This window comes from Danaus plexippus, chromosome 30, assembly GCF_018135715.1.
Source record: "Danaus plexippus chromosome 30, MEX_DaPlex, whole genome shotgun sequence".
NCBI lineage: Eukaryota > Metazoa > Arthropoda > Insecta > Lepidoptera > Nymphalidae > Danaus > Danaus plexippus.
This window is the reverse complement of record NC_083557.1, coordinates 262,901-284,083: the sequence shown is the minus strand read 5'-3', so window position 1 is coordinate 284,083 and position 21,183 is coordinate 262,901. Positions and strand designations below refer to the sequence as shown.

The following is a 21,183-nucleotide window of genomic DNA, read 5'->3' as shown; positions in this document are numbered from 1 at the left end:
TTAGATGTGAGGGGCGGACTTTACTTCTTCACAAACGATATGAAAGAAATCTCCTTAAAATTATCCAAACTTATAATACATATATTCACATTTCAAAGGAACCTTAAAATTTTTCGAAAAAACGAACACACAGACGTATATGCTATATAAGTTAACACTTTTATTATACAGTAAGTCACTAAGACCTGTAAATCCAGGTCATTAGATCTGTGTATTAAAAGTAGTCTAGCTGAACTGCTGCTAGTGTCAAACTGTACTCACCCAGCAGGATACGCCACCAGCTCCGTGTGGGGGTCGGAGTCTAAGGCTGCGTTGCTGCTCACCGTCAGACCGAAGACTGTCTCCAGCTTTATCTGATGACAACGATTCACACGTTATTATATCAATCTAAGTTCCATCAAATGCGGTCCAGCCGGTTAAGACATTGTCGTCATCGCGACACTATTTAAGTCTTAAATAAGCTAAGTACAATAGTCATAGTAAATAATATGTAAATGTTCCAAAATTACAAACCAAACAAAGTTTAAATGTTAGCGGAGGTGTGATAAGATAACGAGCTACCTCAAACGCTTCGCGTACGTGTTCATGGTGGTCCAAGGTCGTTCGTTAATTACGAGTTACGACAAACATCTAGCTCATTTGAATAAAACAATTTTTTGTAATTACCAACCAAAAACTTGTTAGCGTCGGAACGATAAATAAACCTCTCTTTTATTCAATAAATATATATGCTATGTTTATAAACAGATGACTTACGTTATTTTGAACGCAAGTATTTTTAATAAAGATTTCATTAATCAAGATTAAATATCACGACAGCATCTTAAAACGTTTTACTACGAGTATGCCGTGTGCGGTGTTCCGGAACGAGTGTAACCTCCTCCTCAACACTAAGAGAACTATCTTCAAACACGAGCGATATATTTTCTATTTAATTGTAACTAAATATTATTGAATACAAGATATATAATTATTTTTTTGAGACTTTAAAACTAATGTATTAAGTTTGCTTTGTGTTTACTTGGCCAAGTTCTTGCTTCCGAGACCAAACTCAGTATAATATGTCATAATTATCATACATTTATTTACCATAACCGTCTTTTGTTAAGTCGGTCAACTGAAATCACTCCCTGTCACATTTTTAAAATTTTACTACATATTAATGAATGGATTACTTAAAACAAAACCGCAATGAAATCCATACGTATCGTATGTATGTGTTGTGAGAGTGTGTGAGTGTGTGAGTGTGTGACGTCACAGCTGCGCACGCGCAAGGACGGCCGGTAGTCTCTGAATGGAGCGAAATACCGGCTGCAGTAGGATTAAGACGTCGAGAGACATATCAACAATATAAACGTGTCATCACTAACCTTGAGGCGTTAAATAGTTTAGTATTATTGTGTGACAAGTAAAACATACACACACGTAAACATCTAAAGCTTAGCTCGCATACGACGCAAATAAACCTGTCCCATTATAAACAATATGGTTCACGCGATAACAAACACATACGGACATACAGAACAAGAAGCAGCCCGGGGAGCGAGACGAGGCGGAGGACGACCTTGACGGTGCGTCCTTGAATAAAGAGGTAATGTTTGTCAGTATGTTTGTTTGTCAGAGAACTCATCTCCTTAACATGTGTTAGCGAGTATAAACTCTTTTTTTTATATAAATAACTAGTTATCGTAGTGTAGTGTACATGAACATCACAATTATATAACACAAATTTCATTATACAAGACGTATCGTTGAAAAAACCCTTGAATATTTTGTTATTATTTGAATTCAATACAGTAATGCAATCGTTCATGTCAAGGACGAGAATCGATCAATCAGATTGGTTGGGACAAATAAAAAAATATCATTTTTTCTGGATGTTTATGTGACGTGGTGTTCATACGATCTGAGACAGGAGTCCGCTCGGAGGAGCCCAAAGACTATTGGTCAATGAAGGCTCTATTAAATATCCATAAACTAAGATTAATTTGAGATATTTATAATTTAAAAGTGGCTGTGTTTTATGAATCGAAATCAGTTCAGAAGCTTTAATGTAACGAACTGATAACAGACACACACACGAATCAATAATACAACATTGGAAGGGAAAGCTTTTAAATAATTTTAAATATTTAGGATATCACAGAATGACATGAATGCGTTGAATAACTATAACATTGTCTTTATGTGAATGTCTCTTTAATCGTTAAACTAACCTAAGAACAATTGCTGATACAGCCGACGAAAACCGTCTAAACTCTCTGTGTTTAAATCAACGATGCAACTGTATGTGTGTTACTAAAGGAGCCCAACGTACGAGAGCGCCTGGTTGCGAGTGAAAGCCGATCCGCGTGGGTTCATCACCTCACACACTGCAGCGATGTGATTTCATCACCGACCTTCGTATTAACATAACTGGTGCTGGTTAGGTAACAAGCTGGCTCGCGGCACTACACGCCGGCATCTCAGATATTTGAATGCCGTTTGAGATACTCACATACCGAAATTTCAGCGGAACTGTAGGCTTACTGTAAGTGTTGGTCGTCTCACTACATACCAAGCGTTTCCCGTTTTATTTATGAATGAACTGTTGTAATGCTGTTAACTTAGTATTGTTTTCCTTCACTCCGTTCTCACTATCTATCAAGTCTATCGGACACTACACATACTCGGAGCCTCGAGATTTAGAGTTTCATACATGCAGATAAATCTTTGTTGACAATCCACATCACAGTATATTTGTCTGCTTGTTTATTTCTTCTATATTAAAAATAATAATTTTAATTTATCTAAAATATATAAAACAAATCCTATCATATTAGGAGAATTTTGTAAATAAAGTAGGTATATATACAAATTTAATGCTGGTTTCACACAGTACAAAACCAAAATAATCAATTAACAATTCAGTATCAAAATACAATACACGATGTTAAAACAGATATAGTTCGGGAGGTATAATTCTGAGACGGATCTACACGTAGAAGACAAACATCCACCAGGACCAGGCACATACAAAGCGACACGATACTCACTCATCATAATGTTAACGTACGTTGAATGGGAAACGGCAAACCTACCGTATGCAGTGTGCTATGGTAGCTAGTAACTTGTGGTACGCGTGGTGTCGTGATGTAACCATGTACCGACCGTTCCGTGTCAACGATCAATTGGTGCGATCACTTTCACGCTATGAAAGTACTTTTCTGTGATAGGAACACTATTAATATAAATGATTTGGCGGAAACTAATTCACAGATAGAGTGAGATCGAATTGTTATTAAATTTTCAGAAAAACATCAAACGGGCGATAAAATTGGAAACTTATGATAACGAAAACAAAATGTCTTCGACTCATGGCATGTGGTACACGGGCACCACCCTCAGCAATATAAATGGTAGTGGCCGAGAAAACAAATTATTTGGTGAGAAGACTCCGCTTGATGAAGAGCATCTTGACTTCCAGTATGCTGGTTAAGTTATGTGAACTGGTTGAACAGAGTACTGATATTGCATTAGGTATGATATGCAGTTCTTCATCAAGCGTTGCTGCTTTCGCCAGCAAAGCTATGATGATGAACTGGTGTGTGATGCATAGCCTCGTCACGCCTCGTTGGAAACCATTTGACATAAATTGCTTTACGTTGGATGTTATAATTTAAAATTTTACAATACGTTACGCTAGAACTGATACAACTACAGACGGGAATTACAAAACCTAATTATTACTCAGATCTCTATATAAGGCATGGACAAGTTTTGGGACTTTTTCTCCGCTTAGTGTTAGTTCTAAGAATTGCCAAAGGCATGTTACATTATTTTGTTTCCCTCACAGACTATCTTCTTCGTTTTCGTCTAGAACCTCGACAATTAAGTCAAAGAGAATCTCAACAAAGAATCACAATAAGCAGATGGTTTATACTAAATTTTATTTTAATATTTTTCCCTTCACCAGAACCGTCAAAGTTCATTCATTAATTTTATACAAAGATAACACATAATCCTGTTTCCGTATAATCGATATCATCAGGTCAAGGAAACCTTAGTTGGATGTAATGAGATTAGATCGGCATAGAGCCTTTAATTTGATGGCCCAGCATCTTAGAACCTACATGGATAATCGAATATTCAATATTGACATGTGGAGTACAGTCTCCTGACGGCACATGGATCACAATGTGATGGTTGCTTGGTCAGGATGCGCTCTAGCACACACCAAAGAAACTTCATCTATTACCATTGATAGACTTCTTAAATAGTTTTATGTCCAAATCTGGAACCCTAACACATGACTGGTTCAGGTAGACCGTTCAGGGCATAGCATTCCACGCCCACTGCTTCATATAAAGTATTCAGCCTCAACGATGACGTATTATAATCTAAATTTCATACAAATTAATGTTTAGAGTAAACAGCTGTACGGATCGAGAAACCGAAAGTTTTAAGCAACCTTTGGTTCGTCCTTATCGGGTATGCAGAGGCGTTCGCAAGGTAACGTCCTAGGCACAGTTCTGTATCTCAAATTATATTTTAATTATGAAGATGATCACACAGCATTTCCAGAACGAGTTAGAATAGAAAAAATATATAAAAATTATAAAAATAGATTTACTTAACGTAATCATTTTTTTGCTTATTATAAAAAACAAAAAGTATTTCCTAACATAATTTATGAATCAGTAAAAAAATATATATTCGCCTTCGATAGTAATGATTGCAAGACAAAAAAAAACCAGCAAAAGAAGCATTAAAAACATAACATAATAGAATTTAAATTAAATGATTATGATGAGATCCTCACCGTCTAAAGTCATTTTAGGTTATTATTACTAAGTGCTTTTGAATTAATTACCTTACATAAAAAATATACACACAGACATTCATATAGTTTTTTTCATTATCGGTTTGTATGGATAGTTAATCATGAACGTATATATGTCGGCGCAACTCTTATTATTTGAATAACTAATAATTGAAGGTAGTTGAAATTTAATTGAATTGAAAGTAGCCATCGCAGGGTACGGACCTCTTAGAAGTCAGGGGTTCGTCAAATCGTCTATGAGGTTACCTTCAAGAGTCTGAGATCCTGATGACATTCAAGAATATAGACATTAGTGACGTCAGTAATGCTGACGTCACTCTTTAAAAACACATTTTCGACCCTACTCCGACATATATATATTGTTGGTATAAGATCTCAATATGGGCCTAAAGCTGTGATGGTCTCTATACGCCTTGTTTTCAATCTAAATACTTAAGACATGTTTGTCTCGGACCGGAATCGAACCTAAACATTCCGAGCATGCTACCTATCGAGACTTATCCATCAGAGTCTCGTCTCCGGGGTATATATGGAAGTATGACGCCACGTCTCTCGTGGAATACAAATTCTATTAGAACATATTAGGTAGCGTCGTTTGTCACGATGAAGGTTGTATGTTTGTTTGTTCAAACATTTATTATGTGCAAATTAACTTGTAAAAATATGTGTCCAATTTATCGACAGGAAATTATTATTGTGCTCAAATCTGTGCAATTAATATTATGGCATACATCATTTTTGTCATTGGTCGAAATTTTACAGAGTACCCGGGATGGGAACACACTACCTCATCCAAAACATTACTGCTATGTAACGTGATATGTATGAACATTATAAAAAAATGTGTCTTTATATATTTTAAATTCTGTTAAACATTTCTAAGGAAACAGTACGTGTTGAATATAAAAATAGGCACATGAATAAGTCATTAGTGTGGCTCTGTACGTTCATACACACACATACACACACACATACATATATATAAAATTCCTCTGGTTACATTGCATTTATTTCAGTACATTAAATGAATTAACACATTCAATACTATGAGCAATTATTACATAATATATATAATATATAAAAATAATAAATAAAAAAATGTATCTAAAGCAATTCAAAATTATATTATGTATTTGTACATAGAATGAGGAAAATATATTAATTGATATTATCATCGCATATTGTGAGTGACCTTCAACATTAATAAAAATAATCATTTCGGTTCAGACGAGTGACGAGTTATTACTTCGTTTTTTTTTTAAATCATCACTTGTGACGTTATTCGACCGAAATTCTTCCAGTCATTTACGAGATAAGCCGGAACAACCAATCAGACAAACAACAAACCGCTCTCTACATGTTACAACCCGACGCCTCCCGACGCTCCCGAGGGATTTTCAAAGCAAGTCTATATCCCGCTAGACATGGTTCCGGTATTAAGACGTAACAAAGTTGCAAACATATATATATGTTGTTAATAAACACTAACATACACACCGGCTTATTATTTACTGTATAATATATTTACTGTGTAACTGTCCGTCAAACGGAATGTGGTTCTGTGGGCGGTTAATGTAATAGTTACTTTAACCCGCGTTCTACACCTGATTGAAGAACGCTTATCTATAGGTAAATAGCGTGACTTTGCTTGCCGTCTATTTCTGATTTTGTGACGTTGAAATATCTTTTTTTAGAGATGATTATATTTTTTGATGATTTTATCCGCAAAGTATAGAGTGACTTTGTCGCAACATTAAACAGAATATTTAATCATTTTTAAATAAATATATATATATTTACAATTTTAATAAATGTGAACTGATGGAACGGAATTGATGTAACTATGATCGGAGATAGACGGGGTCTGAGAAGGATATGGAGTACAAGATCAAAGGATTGGCTTCCGTGAGGGCAGAGTCAGCTGTACAGGCAGGTTTAACCCAAATTTTAGCTAATGATTTTCTTTTCTTGCAAGTATCATTCATGCAAGTAAATAAATTAGGAAAAAAATTTAACATTGGTATAATTGACACACACAGTCAGTCCGTCCTTGACACACTCACTTATCTCCTAAACTGAATATTCATCAGACAACACGAACTCAACAGAACCCACACACGCAGCTCAGACTGTCTCACCAGTAGCACTCAATATTATAGATATAATACATCCGTCTGTACGTTCAAGGGATACATTTAACAAGTTCACAAATAATTTAAACAATTGACAATTATTTAAAAAAAAATATATATGAGAAACACGATATAACAAACAAACGAAAATTAAAATATATATATATAAGAATAAATTACACATTATTGCTACATATTAGTCCACTGGTTGACTTCAAAGCCTCATTATATACTATGATATATATATATATATCAACTGTCATCTCAAAGCGGATGACGTTTTCATCTCTTCAGGCGCTGAGCCGCCTCTACCACTCCGCCCACAGCAATCATTATCACTTAACATAATGTGTGTTCGTTTGTCACTGTCGGGTGAGGTCGGGGTCGATATAACTCATGCACCAAATAATACACAGTATCAATCGATTCATTCATATCGATTTATTTATAATACGTAGAAATTAATTCAATGAGATATAGAAAAAAACTGGTTATGACTATTTAATATATTATATCCAACTAACTTAGGCATATTTAGTTTGACTATAAATTTAAACTATGTAACTTTGAGTTTATTACGAGTTACATATATAAAGTAATGTTTATTATATACAGTACTAAAAGAATTTTATTTTCATTAATTCAATTCAGTGATGTCAAGTGCAGTCGAGATACAGAGAGCCCCATCTCGACCGACATCTCACCGGCCGCGCTCGGTTTTAATTAACGACACGATTATAATATGTGTGTACGTCTGTCCCACGTTACATTGTGATAATGTCAGCTATAAAACTATCGAACCCACGTCATATATCACTGCTTTAATATTATAAATAATTATTGTTTGTTTGTTGGTAAGGTTCTATGTTGTTTTTTAAATTTTAAATCGTCCTCGCTATAGTTCGGTATGACTAAACCTATTTTGATACAAATTTAACCACGGAATACAAACACGCAGGACAAAAAAATATATATAACAATAAATTTAATATATATCAGTAAAATATCCTAATATTATCTTATCATACGAAAAATCTCATGAAGCGACTGTCCCAGGACTTGGCCTCGTTGTTTTAATCACGCCTGAACCTTGAATTAGGATGGAGATGGAGGTGTCGTTGACCCCGGAGTCACCTGCGCTGAACGGGATAGCATTACAGAGATAAGCTGATTTGGATGACTGACCCGCCTTGACGGACTCGAATAATACAGACAGACGGATGTTCACGTTTATATATAACAAGTCAAACACCATTAAACTTATGAAGAGGTTGTTGTAGTTTTTTTAATAATAACTCACTCTTCACTTTATTTTATCGATCAAATACAACATTAAATATTATCACAAACAATAACTTGCGTATGTTTTCTAAGGTCATAATATTAAGCTGGTCGGGCCAAGCCGCTAGTCACTACAGCGAGCATCCGGAAGTGGGTCGAATAGTTTAATGAAGGCGCTCTTAGATATATAAATTTCACTAAATGTATTAAATTTTAATTCACTTGCATATAATTGTTACGTACTTCATAAAACCGTATATAATGTCACAGTGGGTACTCTGTTATGTATGTATGTATGTATGTGTATATGTCCACATCGTCACCTGGTAAGCCGGAGTGTGGATGCTGTCCCTGATGAGAGGAGCGCTGTTCCTCGGCCCGATCAGCGCCATGCTAACATTTCACACCCACCGTACAAACAGAACACTTCACTCGCGACCTCTGTTATAATAATTCGATCCGTACACACTGTCGTCCGTCTATAAATGACTGAGCTGTTTTTAAACATCGGCACTTTATTATTTCTAAATTCTAGTAAACATCAAGGGAACACTCATGACGCGTGACTTGACTTACCACAAGTTCGTTACACTATAAACGAGACGTTTAACGTTTATCATCAAATATTTTAATAACAAGTGTCTGTTCGTCATGTAATATTAACACTAGACGCATATAAAACTACATACGATGCTTACAGTCTAAATGTATTTTTTTTTATTTTGTCTATCTGTTTGTTCCGGCTAGTCTCTAGAACTGCTGCACCTATTTTTATTTATATAAGAATTACCTGAGACTATTTTTCAAGAGATTTCAAAATGGAGAATGTCATCAATCCCAGTATATATAACTTACGATATAACTAATTTAAAAAAGGTCTAAAAATTAAAGAATTATATGAATAATTTGATTTAAGAGCGTCTGTATCAACGTCGATGATGTTTAGAGCAACAGATAGATTACAGACATGGAGTGGGCTGTTACAAGATAATTTTGAGTATGGTGGTTAAAAAGAAAATAACGAAAGCTCATCAGGTATATGCATCAAACACATCAAGAGATCACTTATCATATGTGTTAAAACGAACCGATCTATCTTTACTTCAAACCTTATCAAAATCTGTTCATCCCCCGTCATATACTAAAACAAACTTTTAAATTGTAGTAACCTACACTATCAGAGTAATAGAGAAAGCTGTTCCTAGTTTGACTTCATGAAGAACAAATGATGAATCAATCTTGATGAAACTCATCAGAACAATAGATGATTGAAAAGATATAACGTCTTTTAAAATAAAGAATATTATGAGGGTTAGAAAAAATATATTTAATACGTCAGATGAGAACATTTGTTTTCTTATTTTTCAATTACGTGAAAAACTATATATATATATATCAATCTCCACATAAGATACATCCAATATACTTTCTCCGGTGAAACTTGGTATTAATTGAAAAGGCTTTCACGAGCCGCCGAGGCCTCGAGCTATCGTATATACAGGTAATATATATATATACAAATATAATATAGGAGGCTTGTAGTTGCGATCGCATCACCACAACACTACTGCAGATATTACCATTACATATTATATATATATATATATATATATATATATATTTAACTACAATTTTCTATGGACTGCTTGGGCAGATATTCTATGTTTTATACGAAATATTGATTGACGTAATAAAACAAGCAGACAAAGTCGCGGGTTCATATATGTATATACATATACACATTTATGTGCGTTTTCAGGTGTTTGGTGTGTGCTAGCGTGTGTGGCCTAGGAGCAGTAGAGGGGTCAATGACCATACAGATACGATATTGAGATAAGACACAGAACAACAACATTATGGTAAATCAAGATGAATTCAACAACAAAGAGTGAACTAGACTGAGGTCGTAAAAACACTATGATGTCATATAAAAATAATTACTTGGAGGTTTTTGTATTGGAAGAGCTCTGTTCAGAAACCGTAACAATATGTACGTAAGAGCTTTGCAATACAGAAATAGGTTTCAGTGTGTTGTACATGGAGTGTTTTAAAACATAACCTGCCTAGTTCGTGATAGTGGACGGACATTCGGTTCCGTCGCGTACGTCGTTCATAAGCTACGTTGTAACACACAGACGAACATCCAAGTGTAACACGTCTCCTTTATAGCTTATATCCTGCGACAGGATGGTTGTGTTTTATATATGTTTTAAATTATTTATTACCTAATTCGGTAGTGTTAACTATCATATATATATAAAAATTATAAATCAGTTCAGTGGCAAGCGTCAGACGGTAGGTGGTAGGAGCGGCCATCGTGACCGTATGTCGTGACAGAGCCATGCCTTACTATCTACACTGAGAGAATGTCCGTCCGTAAGTATATTGTGTAACTAACATACATACATATATATTGGACTTCACTGCGATTTCATTGAGAACGATCCTCATTTATTATGATACAAAACTATTAGAAAGTCTGTAAATTAGATTATTATCTACTAGCTGTAACCCGCGACTCCGTCTGCTTAAAAAACGAAAAACGATAAAAAACCTTAACCGCCGCATGCGCTCCGCCTCCCGGCCGCGAGTGATAACGCTGACAAAAATATACCAAAAAATATGCCTATTATATAACTTTATAACGATTTTAATTGAGTATTGTATTACGACACAAAAAATATACGGACATATTTTTACTAATATATATATATATATCGGCGCTATCAGCACCAAAGATGGGTGCTACATAACAATAACTTGTGACTGTCAGCTATCTTGTTAAAAGTAAAACGAAATCAATGACTGTTTAAAAGAACAGAAATATGTTTGAATTCTGGCATAATTACGACGGGACAGTTCAGTGAGTGAGTGAGTGAGTGACCATTGAAGAATATAGAGCCTTCTAGACATACGAGGACATTAAGAAGAATTGAAAATGCATTTTGATATAAAACGGAACGTGCTGAAACAGGTGACGTTTGTGACGTCAGCAGTGATAACGTCTCTATCTTTAAAAACAACACATTTGCATTATATCAGACAAACAGATAATTTGTTCTTACTTCGACTTTTCAACATATTGTAAATCTCTAATATAGTTCTATAACTAGACGTTATAATGTATAATTAGAACCAGCCTGTGTGTCGGCTTGCCTTTATATGTCTAAAACATGCATACATTCAGGACGCGTGTCACTCATGAGATGAATGGACAAACGTACATAGCTTATAGCCTAACCGACTTTACACCGACAGTATATTGTTTTGTATATAATATATCACCTAAGGTTTATATATAATACTTTTTAAAAGACATATTTTCTGTCTATGTGAAAAAATAACTTCAAATCGACATATTAGATACATACCTATAGTTAACTTCAGCTTAATGAAAAAATATTTAAAAGGTACAATAACCTAATTATAATAATATATATACGTATACATGTGATTCTATTCTTCTGATCAGAAACGCATCACTGACATGCGTGCTAGTGAGGGACAAAAAACATCGATACATACAAACGAAAGCGAACCGGCGATTAACTATCGACTATCGGTAATCGGGACTTTCACTATAAAATGTTTGTAATGAAAGTTGTTAGGTAAGCGACAAATTACATTTTTTTAATTAGGTATAAAGACAATTAAATAATCTTTACTAGAAAAAATATATATAATAAAACCTAAAATCTGTATGGACTAGTTTTTGTCGAGGTTTAAGACAGCTGAATGAATTTTAATGAATCGTTGAAATAATTTAGTTTATACATCGGGACAAAATGTACAGGAACATAATTTCCCCCCAATACCCCTTGTTTTTACAACAGGAACGTGTCCTGCATACTTTATATTATAATTTTGATATACAACAATATTATTTACCAATAGTTTAAGCGACTTAATGTGTTTGGGGTTCTAAAACACCCAGTTAAGTTTGTATGGTTGTTTGTTACACTATTAGGCATAAAGTACTGAACAGATTGTGATGAAATACAACAGTGATGTAGGTCGGACATCAGACTAAGACATAGACTATAATGTATAGAGTGACGTGGCAGGTGGCACACACTATACATGCTGCTGACGGCGGGTTAACATACGAGTACAGATATAGGTATTGCTTTAGCACACTTCTCTCAAGCCCAGCCTCGAGATCTAGTCAACGGAGTCGCGGACACGAGCTGGTACTACAGATGGCCCTTAATAATAAACTCAATAGTATAACGTTCCCACAGCCGATGTCTCACAGTGTCAGTCAGTTCCTATAAACGGGTGTCTCGTCTTGCCGCGGACGTGCACCGCGGACGACTTCCGGTACCAAGATGGCGGCGTTTCCGGCTATTTCCTTCGTCTATGGCTGACATAACGGCATTCGTTTTATTTGAGTTTCCGCATATATTGTTATCTTATGTACTGAAAGCCAGCTGATACACAACGTGAAGTACTTTACCGACTTCCAGAAAATGTGCTGTCATGTCTAACATATAGAAATGCACATATGTATGTCTGTTTGTTTGTACGTATGATAACATTTTATCCTAAAGCTATCAGATCTGGTGTACATATTTTTTTTAAAAGTACAATTATTTGTAATCTCAAATTATTATTGCAATAGTAAGGTTGGAGAAGCAAAAATCAACCTATTCATTAAAAAATATTTAACATAAAGTCCGAATTCATATAAAATATACCTTTACCTCTCAAAGCGCTTTTAAATAAAAACATTAAGTACATTTGAATTTCCTCAGAGAGCTATGGACCTAGTGACCTTTGACCTACAAAACAAATCCAAGAGCTTTAATACAAGTTAGCTTTGATATATCAAGCATCAAAGTGCTTTAGAGCGGTTAAGTCCAGTAACGTTAAGTCCGTCGTACATATAAAAAGCGCTTTAAAGCCGTTCACCCGTAAAGGTCACGTATGTTGAAGGCTACGTTGTTATCAAATTAATTGTAACAAAGTTCCCTTCAAATTGTCCATTTCAATGGCTTAGTCAACTGATCTGTTGGCTGGCCATCTATTGGCTGGCCATATATGTTAACTATATAATAATATATACTCCTTGTGGCAAGGACGGATTTAAACTTAAGCTACTCTCAATGTATGCATTTTATTAATTCTAATAATATATGTAGTACTGCAAAAGTAAATATCATACGCGGACAAAGCCGCCACAGCTAGGGCGTGTATAATGTATAATAATATGTTTAGTCTAGAATTATTTAAATCTATGGAGATTTTATTGAAACATGGATCTCTAGCCGATGTCACTAGTATATTATCGGCTCGGGAGCTAACTTGTCATACGTCATATTTCAAACATACATACACACACACACACACACACACACATATATATATAGTTTATATAAATATTTTTTTAAAATACTATGTCACTAGAACAATTACTAACCAATGTGTCAGTTCTTTACCAAAAGAAGATGAAACATAAGCATTAAGGATTATAACTATCTGACTGAAATTAAACTGTCAGGTTGAAAGTAAACACGAAAATAGTAACGTAATACATACGTTTCATTATCAAACTTGACAATCTATTTGTGTTTTCGATTATTAAATAAAACGTCGTGGCCGTAACAACGAAAAACTACAAACTGTCTGTATCGAGTTAAAGTACGTAGTAATACAGGTTAAACATACAATGTTAACGAATTATTTACATACTTCGGTGTGAATTGAAAGGTAATTTCGCAAGTGATATTAACATATGTGTAACTTATGTTGAAATATACAAAAAAACTGTGTTCTTGTAGCCATTATTATATAACGTGCTGTGAGGCTGTACATCTGTTGAGCATCGAACAGTATCGCTCGTATATAAAACGAATATATTTTTGAAATCAGCCAAATATATAACTGTATTTAAAGGTATACCAATAAAATTTACATATATACAAATATATATATATTTAAAAAAATCCACTTTACCTATTATTTAATATTTGAGATTGGCATCAGAAACACGTTATCATGGCATAAACGAACAGACATTACTATATACACATACCCTGGCGTTACGTGACTACGTCATTATATAAAGCTGCTATTACACACCGTAAATATTTTTTATTTAACTCAAATTTACAATACCATATTCACACAGACGATTCCGAAGATTATAAATATACCAACTAACTGACAGTTTAAGTTTAGACTGTATTTTTGGAGTTGAATAAAATTAAAGTAATAGTTAATTAATAATAATTAACTATTATCATAATTTGATTCCGAGGAAAGTCAATAATATATGTACATTTTAAATCCCTTAATAGAAACAAACGTAAGACGACGTGACTTACAGTACGATCGTATATCTGTTGTCGTGTCTTCACGCTCTGCGAATCATAGCGAGACCGTCCTATATATGAATGGAAGTAAAAAATATCAGCCGCATATAATAATTATATATATATTAATGTTATCAAAGAAAACTTAAACTCGTCTGTCCGTTACTAAAACTGCCGAACTGATTTGATTGGAATTCATTAGAAAAATAGATGTAATGTCAGGAAAAAGTAACGCTTCCTCATATAGGACATATGTTTAACATACCCGTCAGATAAACGATTCTATATAAAAATGAGAACGAAAAATTTAAAAATATTAATGAGATAAGACTTTCGCGAGTATCCACTTAAATAGAACTAATATTTTCGTATGTACTGCGCGTTTTTTATTATATCAAAAACTACACTTTCATATCGGCCGTCCGTGATCACGGTTGCTGCTAGGTAATCGTAGCATCGGGAGTGTGTTGTTTAAAATTCGAAAATATGAATTATTTAAATTAGTTTATGTTCATCAGCTATAACATTACAGCACTCGAGCGCTCGTATTGTAGATTACGCCTCAATAAAGATTCATTATAAGCACATTATACATAATGGCGTTTAGAAAATTTCACATTTTATATACTTAATAGGAGAAAATATACATAAACAAAACTCTCGTGATTTATATACATACATATACACAAAAAAAATCCGTCCGTCTGTGATAAATGATAAAAAAATATATGCTCTCATTAGTCTTGAAGAGTCCACGATGAAGTCTTATTTAGAATTACTCCAGCATTAAAATGTATAAATAAAAAAATGTTACAAACACGAACAAAGTCACGACATATCACTCTATATCTATGTAAATATACGCCTATATGATTATAAGATCAGGTTTGAAAGTACCGCCCGCGCCCCTGTGACGAAATGTATTGACAGATATGTAACATAAAAAATGAGTATTAATATTGTGGTAATACTGCATTCACTTCGTTTATATAAATATATATATAAATGTGTGTGTGTGTGTGTGTCAGTAGTCTTAGTACCAGTCTGTCTCGTCAAACTAAACGCAGACAGTATCCAGGTTCCCCAGCATACACGTGCGATGTAATATGAATGACATCCAGGAAATAACTTACCGTGAAAACTCGTAGTAAGACTTAGTTACGTTTCCTTGTGCGTATCAGAAGGGAGCGAGAGTACTTCATTCACAGATCATCGTATAGAGACAGTCAGTAAAAGAAAAATAATAAACTCATAGCGAGATTATCAGAAGATTTACATTCATAAGTCATTTTAAATTTTTATTACCACAAGTTTCGCACCTGCACACTACATACTTTACGTTCGCAGTTTTTCGTTCATAAATCTAGTCACATTATAGTATTAACGTAGTATCTAATGATACGTGAAACGCTTCGTGTGTAGTGACGATGTATTTTTGTAAACAAAGCGAACGCCTATTAAAGAGTTCAGGAGTTATGACAGCACAAACATACGAACGGCCATTATGTTATTAGTACTAAGGGGTGACATCACCGCGCCTCTCTTGGAAACCGTATGAATCTAAATTACGACTATTTTAAGGTGTATTAAGACAATCTTCTTATCACCGGTCTGATAACACGAGATAATTGGGAACAAATCGCGGTTAAATAAACTTGTTTGTTTTGTAACTAACGTGTGGGCTGTGGGAGGCGGTCGGACACATTTAACTGTTATGTTATATGACTTCAACACAGAAGGTCATGACGATGGAATTTTGAAATTGGTGTAATGGTGAGATCTAAGATAGTGTAATGACACAATAATTGAGAATACGTCTAATTGTTTTTGAGTGAAAATGCTTAAATAAAAAGTAGCGTAAGTTACTCGGTATTATATCAGCTACCAGCAAATAAAAGCCCTTCAAAATCGGTCCAGCCATTTCAGAGATAAACCGGAACAGACAGACAGGTAGACAGACAAAAATCGTAAAAAATGTTATTTTGATGTACCGTATATATAATCATATGCATGTAATCATATGCATGTAGTAACAACGGTTATTTAAAAATATTGAAATTTGTAATGACAGACAGACACTCCAATCCTATATATATATAATAATAATAATAATCGAGACAAAACGCATATATATTTCTTATCCTATACAAACCTTTCCTTCACACCGAGTTCGTCACAGTATATCAAGAAACTATTGACCTACATCAAACCTCACTTTACAATAAACATAACACATGCAACTGTCTGTTCGTACGAATTCTTTAAAACCCTCGGGACATACAAACAGACACAATGATCTACAAAACGAATTCAATTCAACCACGTCTATTCCTTGAATAATATAATAAAACTGATATATATACACGTGAATATGAAACTTAAGGGTGGATCGTAAAATGAAAACAATTTGGCAACAGCGCGTTATCAATATACTTACCACAAATCTGCATCGTCTCACTACATACGGAAAGTTTCCCGTTTCTCAAACAACGACCTTCGATAGTAGGTACTTCAATGCGAGAAGATTTGTCAATAAATAACTGCAAACGATCCGTATGCAGTTTGACGATTAGGAACTAAAACTAAGCTTACCGATCCCGAGCCGTACATTGAAAATGCCACATACATTATATAATAAAAATAATAAGAAATACATAACCAAAGTTCTGTGTGAATATTATCTGAGATAACGCAAGGTCGCCAATACTTTACGTCCAACAATCGACACGCGTAATGCGGCGTGAACAAGAGTATTATAAAAGATATATACTAGACAGGGACGCGACTTCGCTTGTTCTCACGTGAACTATATATGTATATATAGTAACGTCTCAAACATATCAAATGTTCACTGGCGAGCTGTGATACCTCAGTGGCCGAGATGACTTTGGAGATAACGGAAGGTCGCGGGTTCATCATTCAATATATATAGGAGCTTCCAAATGTGCTCTCGTTACTACGCAACGGCTGGATTTAAACGGATGAAATTTAGCACACAGATAGACCGGTAAAAGGAACAAAACCGTGCTTCAAACATTTTCTAATGATGTTGACTCCGTCATTCAGCATATAATTAATGACTATATGGTGACCAGGAAGTGGACCAAAACATCATCAGCTATCCTTACATGTCCTCTATCACAACCAAGACTTCCTAAACACCATAACAGCACACGGACATGACCGTATACATACATGTATGTTTTAAGGAAGAATTTAAACATACATGGACTTATTTACAATAAATTTTATTACTGTCAATCGACTTCATTCTTTATAATTTATGTATTCCGCATGTGTCACGTAACACACAGACGAACATACAACCAGAATCATATACCTATATCTATTCGACACAAGCGTAGTGGTCTCGTGAATATAAGAATTAACTCCACGTTCAGCACGAGAGTGTTCACAGTACATGTACCGCTTAAGTAACAACTACCCTTCATGAGTGTTCCTTTGAAAAATACATATTATAAATATATTACATATTTATTATGGAAACTGAATTATTGTAAACAAAAAAAAACACAAGTACATCTGTATCGAAAACAGCGTGAGGTGAAAGCACAATCATAGAATAAAGATAACGTAATCACACTCAACTACATGGAGAAAGAGAAACAGACATATCCAATACATCACATGATACAAACACTATATATATATATTATGTATATATATACTTATAAACGGACAAACCATTTTTAAACACCAGACACGTATATTCACACTGAGCGCGGGACGTCCGACGCGAGCCACGCTCGCAGCGACACTGACTGACAGTCGCGGGTCGCCCGACGTCTCAATAACTCAAATGATAAACCCCGCCTTTAGTTTATGAGTTACAAACTATTATTGAAAATAATGTTTGAATTAACCTAACCGCTCGCAGGAGATGAGTTTCTTTTAACCTTTACATGTTACGAAATTATGTTCGTGTGTTTATATTCTATGATAGACAATATTTCCTGATTGACTTTTAGTTACACAAGAAAATAATAGCTATATAAACTAAACACTCGAGAAATTAAAACGACAGAAAAAATGTCGCATCGCCAGATTGATACAATGAAAATACTTTTATAAATATAAGACAAACGAAATTATAAATCAAAAATAATTACATATACTCGGAAATATTTAACAGAGTTTACAAGTTTACTTGACATGCACTTTATTAATAGTTGTACATAAACACTATTCTACAGAGTACAGTCCACTTGCGACTATCTGGGATGTGTTTGTTAATTAAGAACATTTACAGAATGTATGGTAACAACCAACACGACCTTGGATCAGCAGCCGTCACGAATCGGCCGCCATAACTTTGTTTTTAAAATTCATATTACTTATAATAACGTTATAAAATAATGTTACGACGCTAACGCTTCGTTAATGGTTTCGCGCCATATCGAGGCTGCCAAGCGCGAGTGTGTCGTGAAATAAAACGGTTTTACGTATACATCCGATTTAATTGACATTAATATATTATTATTTGATTTGTGATTAATTAATCGATTTTTATGGCATGAATATGTAATTCCCATTTCATTATCCGAATCGAAGTGGACTCGGAAATGTTTTATAAAAGATTCCGCAGTTCTCTCTAGTGCCATCGGCACTCCGTCAATGATATCAAAGCAATCAAGATTTTTGGCCTACATGCCCAGATTGATTTTGATCTCATCTTTTCAATATTACGTACATATTTTTATTTTTTGCTGCATCTATTGTTAATAAAATTTAATTAATTTTTAAAGAAATTGAACATCCCTTACCCGTTGAATAACTGATTATGAATGAATGTGTAACGAACTAATGCTATCTGGATGACTTGTGACAAAAATCATTAAACTTTTCCTAGTCTATCTATATTATAGTGACATATATATATATATATAGTTCTTCCATAAACATATAACTATATAATCATTATATATAATATATTATAGTGCTCGTCTCACCCGATCTGATATAGCCTCCTCCATTTTCCCGCGTTTCAGTCCCGGTGCTCGTATGACGTTCGCCGGTGGCGCCACGACGGCGGGCGGAGGAACGGTCCCGCCGCCGCCGGGCGCGGACACCGGGATGAATCCGGCCTCCATCATCAACTGGACATCACCACCCGACGACAGATGGCGCTGTATATAGAGAACTGATCACCGCATCACAACACTCCGCCGGTAGACGGCGCCACAATATATATATTCACACTCAACTCGACACTAGATGGCGTTGTACACAATATAAGATCAAATCACACTGGACGTATTCCGATTACATATAAGGCAGGAACCAATGGTTGCAGCTTGAGCTTGTTAGGAACGGAACGATTCACAATACTAACTCTTCAATTCCACAGACTAATTCAATTCCAGAGCCTTATGATAAATTAAATTACTACATCACACTCGATATGGAGCTGTACTCTTCATGTTTTCCGTCACCGCCTGCAACAAGAGAGAACCTCTTCAAATATAATATAAAATAAAAATAAATAGGCTTACAATCAAATTAAATACCATTAAGGTCAAAGTGGAGTCGGTAAAATTTTACAAAGCTTTGTATATTTTTGTTACTGATCGGCCAAACTTTAAACTAAAGTATAATAATAGCAAGGACTATGATAAAAAAGGCAGTGTTCACACTGATGGAGACAAAATATTTTTTATCTTTAACAAAAAGTTTTTTAGATATATTATTAAAAATTATTACACAACTAAAAGTTTGCATAGTAACAATTAAAAACTTGAAAAAAACAAGTACAGATACAAATAAGTTTCATTTAAACATATGAAACATTAAATGAAATAAATACTATAAAGTTATCCTCATTATTTGAAGCCTAAGGAAAATATTTAACATTAGTTTTTGTCTGTGACCTGTTTTATGTAAACTTTAGAAATATATATTTAGACATGTATAGTGTGTGTCGCGTGACGTCACACATGGTACAACTGTCGGGATGTGATCCTGAAGCAACGACACGGAGGGAGGGGATGCGTGTTATCAAAATCACCCAGGTCATTCAGTCAGTCAGTGACAAACAGGCATACCTACATCAACTCTACCTCCTGAACTCTAAACTTATTTCAATATAAGTTAAAAGTAATTAATATCATACACGCTGAGTCAGTCCCATACAGTTTTAACTTTATTTATGGGAGACAAGCAGATTTACGAAGGTTAATATTTTAAATATATTTATCTGCGAGGCGAGAGACACCGTTGTGGCTTGTGCACTAACAGTATTCTCAAAGAAAAATGTCTCGGTGTGAGTATATCTTAGTAAGAATACGACGTTAGGAGACAGTCCGAGTTATTTGTCTGTCTGTTGCGGACACTTTTAAATATATTTAAAGTCTTACCTTTACTACAAAATTTATAACAACAGCGTGACGGCGAGTGCTTCACTTACTGTTAGCAAGTTAGATTTTTTACAAAATACGACAAACAGTAACTGACAACAGTGAATTAGTCATTAAAATAGTTTAAAGATTGACAAAGCCGGAGCGGACGAGAAATACAAAATCAAAATGAAATTATTGAATGAACAACACGTCAACACGGGCTGGAATCGAACCGGCTACCCCCGGAATATGACGCCACAGTCGCTTCTCCAAATAAG

At 34.6% G+C, this 21,183-nt stretch overlaps 1 protein-coding gene across 12 annotated transcripts in view; it reads right to left on the bottom strand.

Moving 5' to 3' along the window:
* Positions 1 to 21,183, bottom strand: part of LOC116776567 (mitogen-activated protein kinase-binding protein 1-like) — a 59,281-nt gene that overhangs the window by 22,826 nt on the left and 15,272 nt on the right. For 7 of the 12 annotated variants that reach the window (XM_061525570.1, XM_061525561.1, XM_061525567.1 and 4 more), the window contains exons 2-3: positions 19,520 to 20,005; positions 262 to 353 (exon numbers count right to left, since the gene is read on the bottom strand). In XM_061525570.1, the coding sequence (XP_061381554.1) occupies positions 262 to 353; positions 19,520 to 19,663 (236 nt within the window). In that variant the 5' untranslated portion in view covers positions 19,664 to 20,005. Of the gene's footprint in view, positions 1 to 261; positions 354 to 8,558; positions 8,827 to 18,090; positions 18,223 to 18,254; positions 18,362 to 19,519; positions 20,006 to 21,183 lie in introns of those variants that run through there. The other 5 variants (XM_061525566.1, XM_061525564.1, XM_061525562.1 and 2 more) reach the window with 5 other exon arrangements.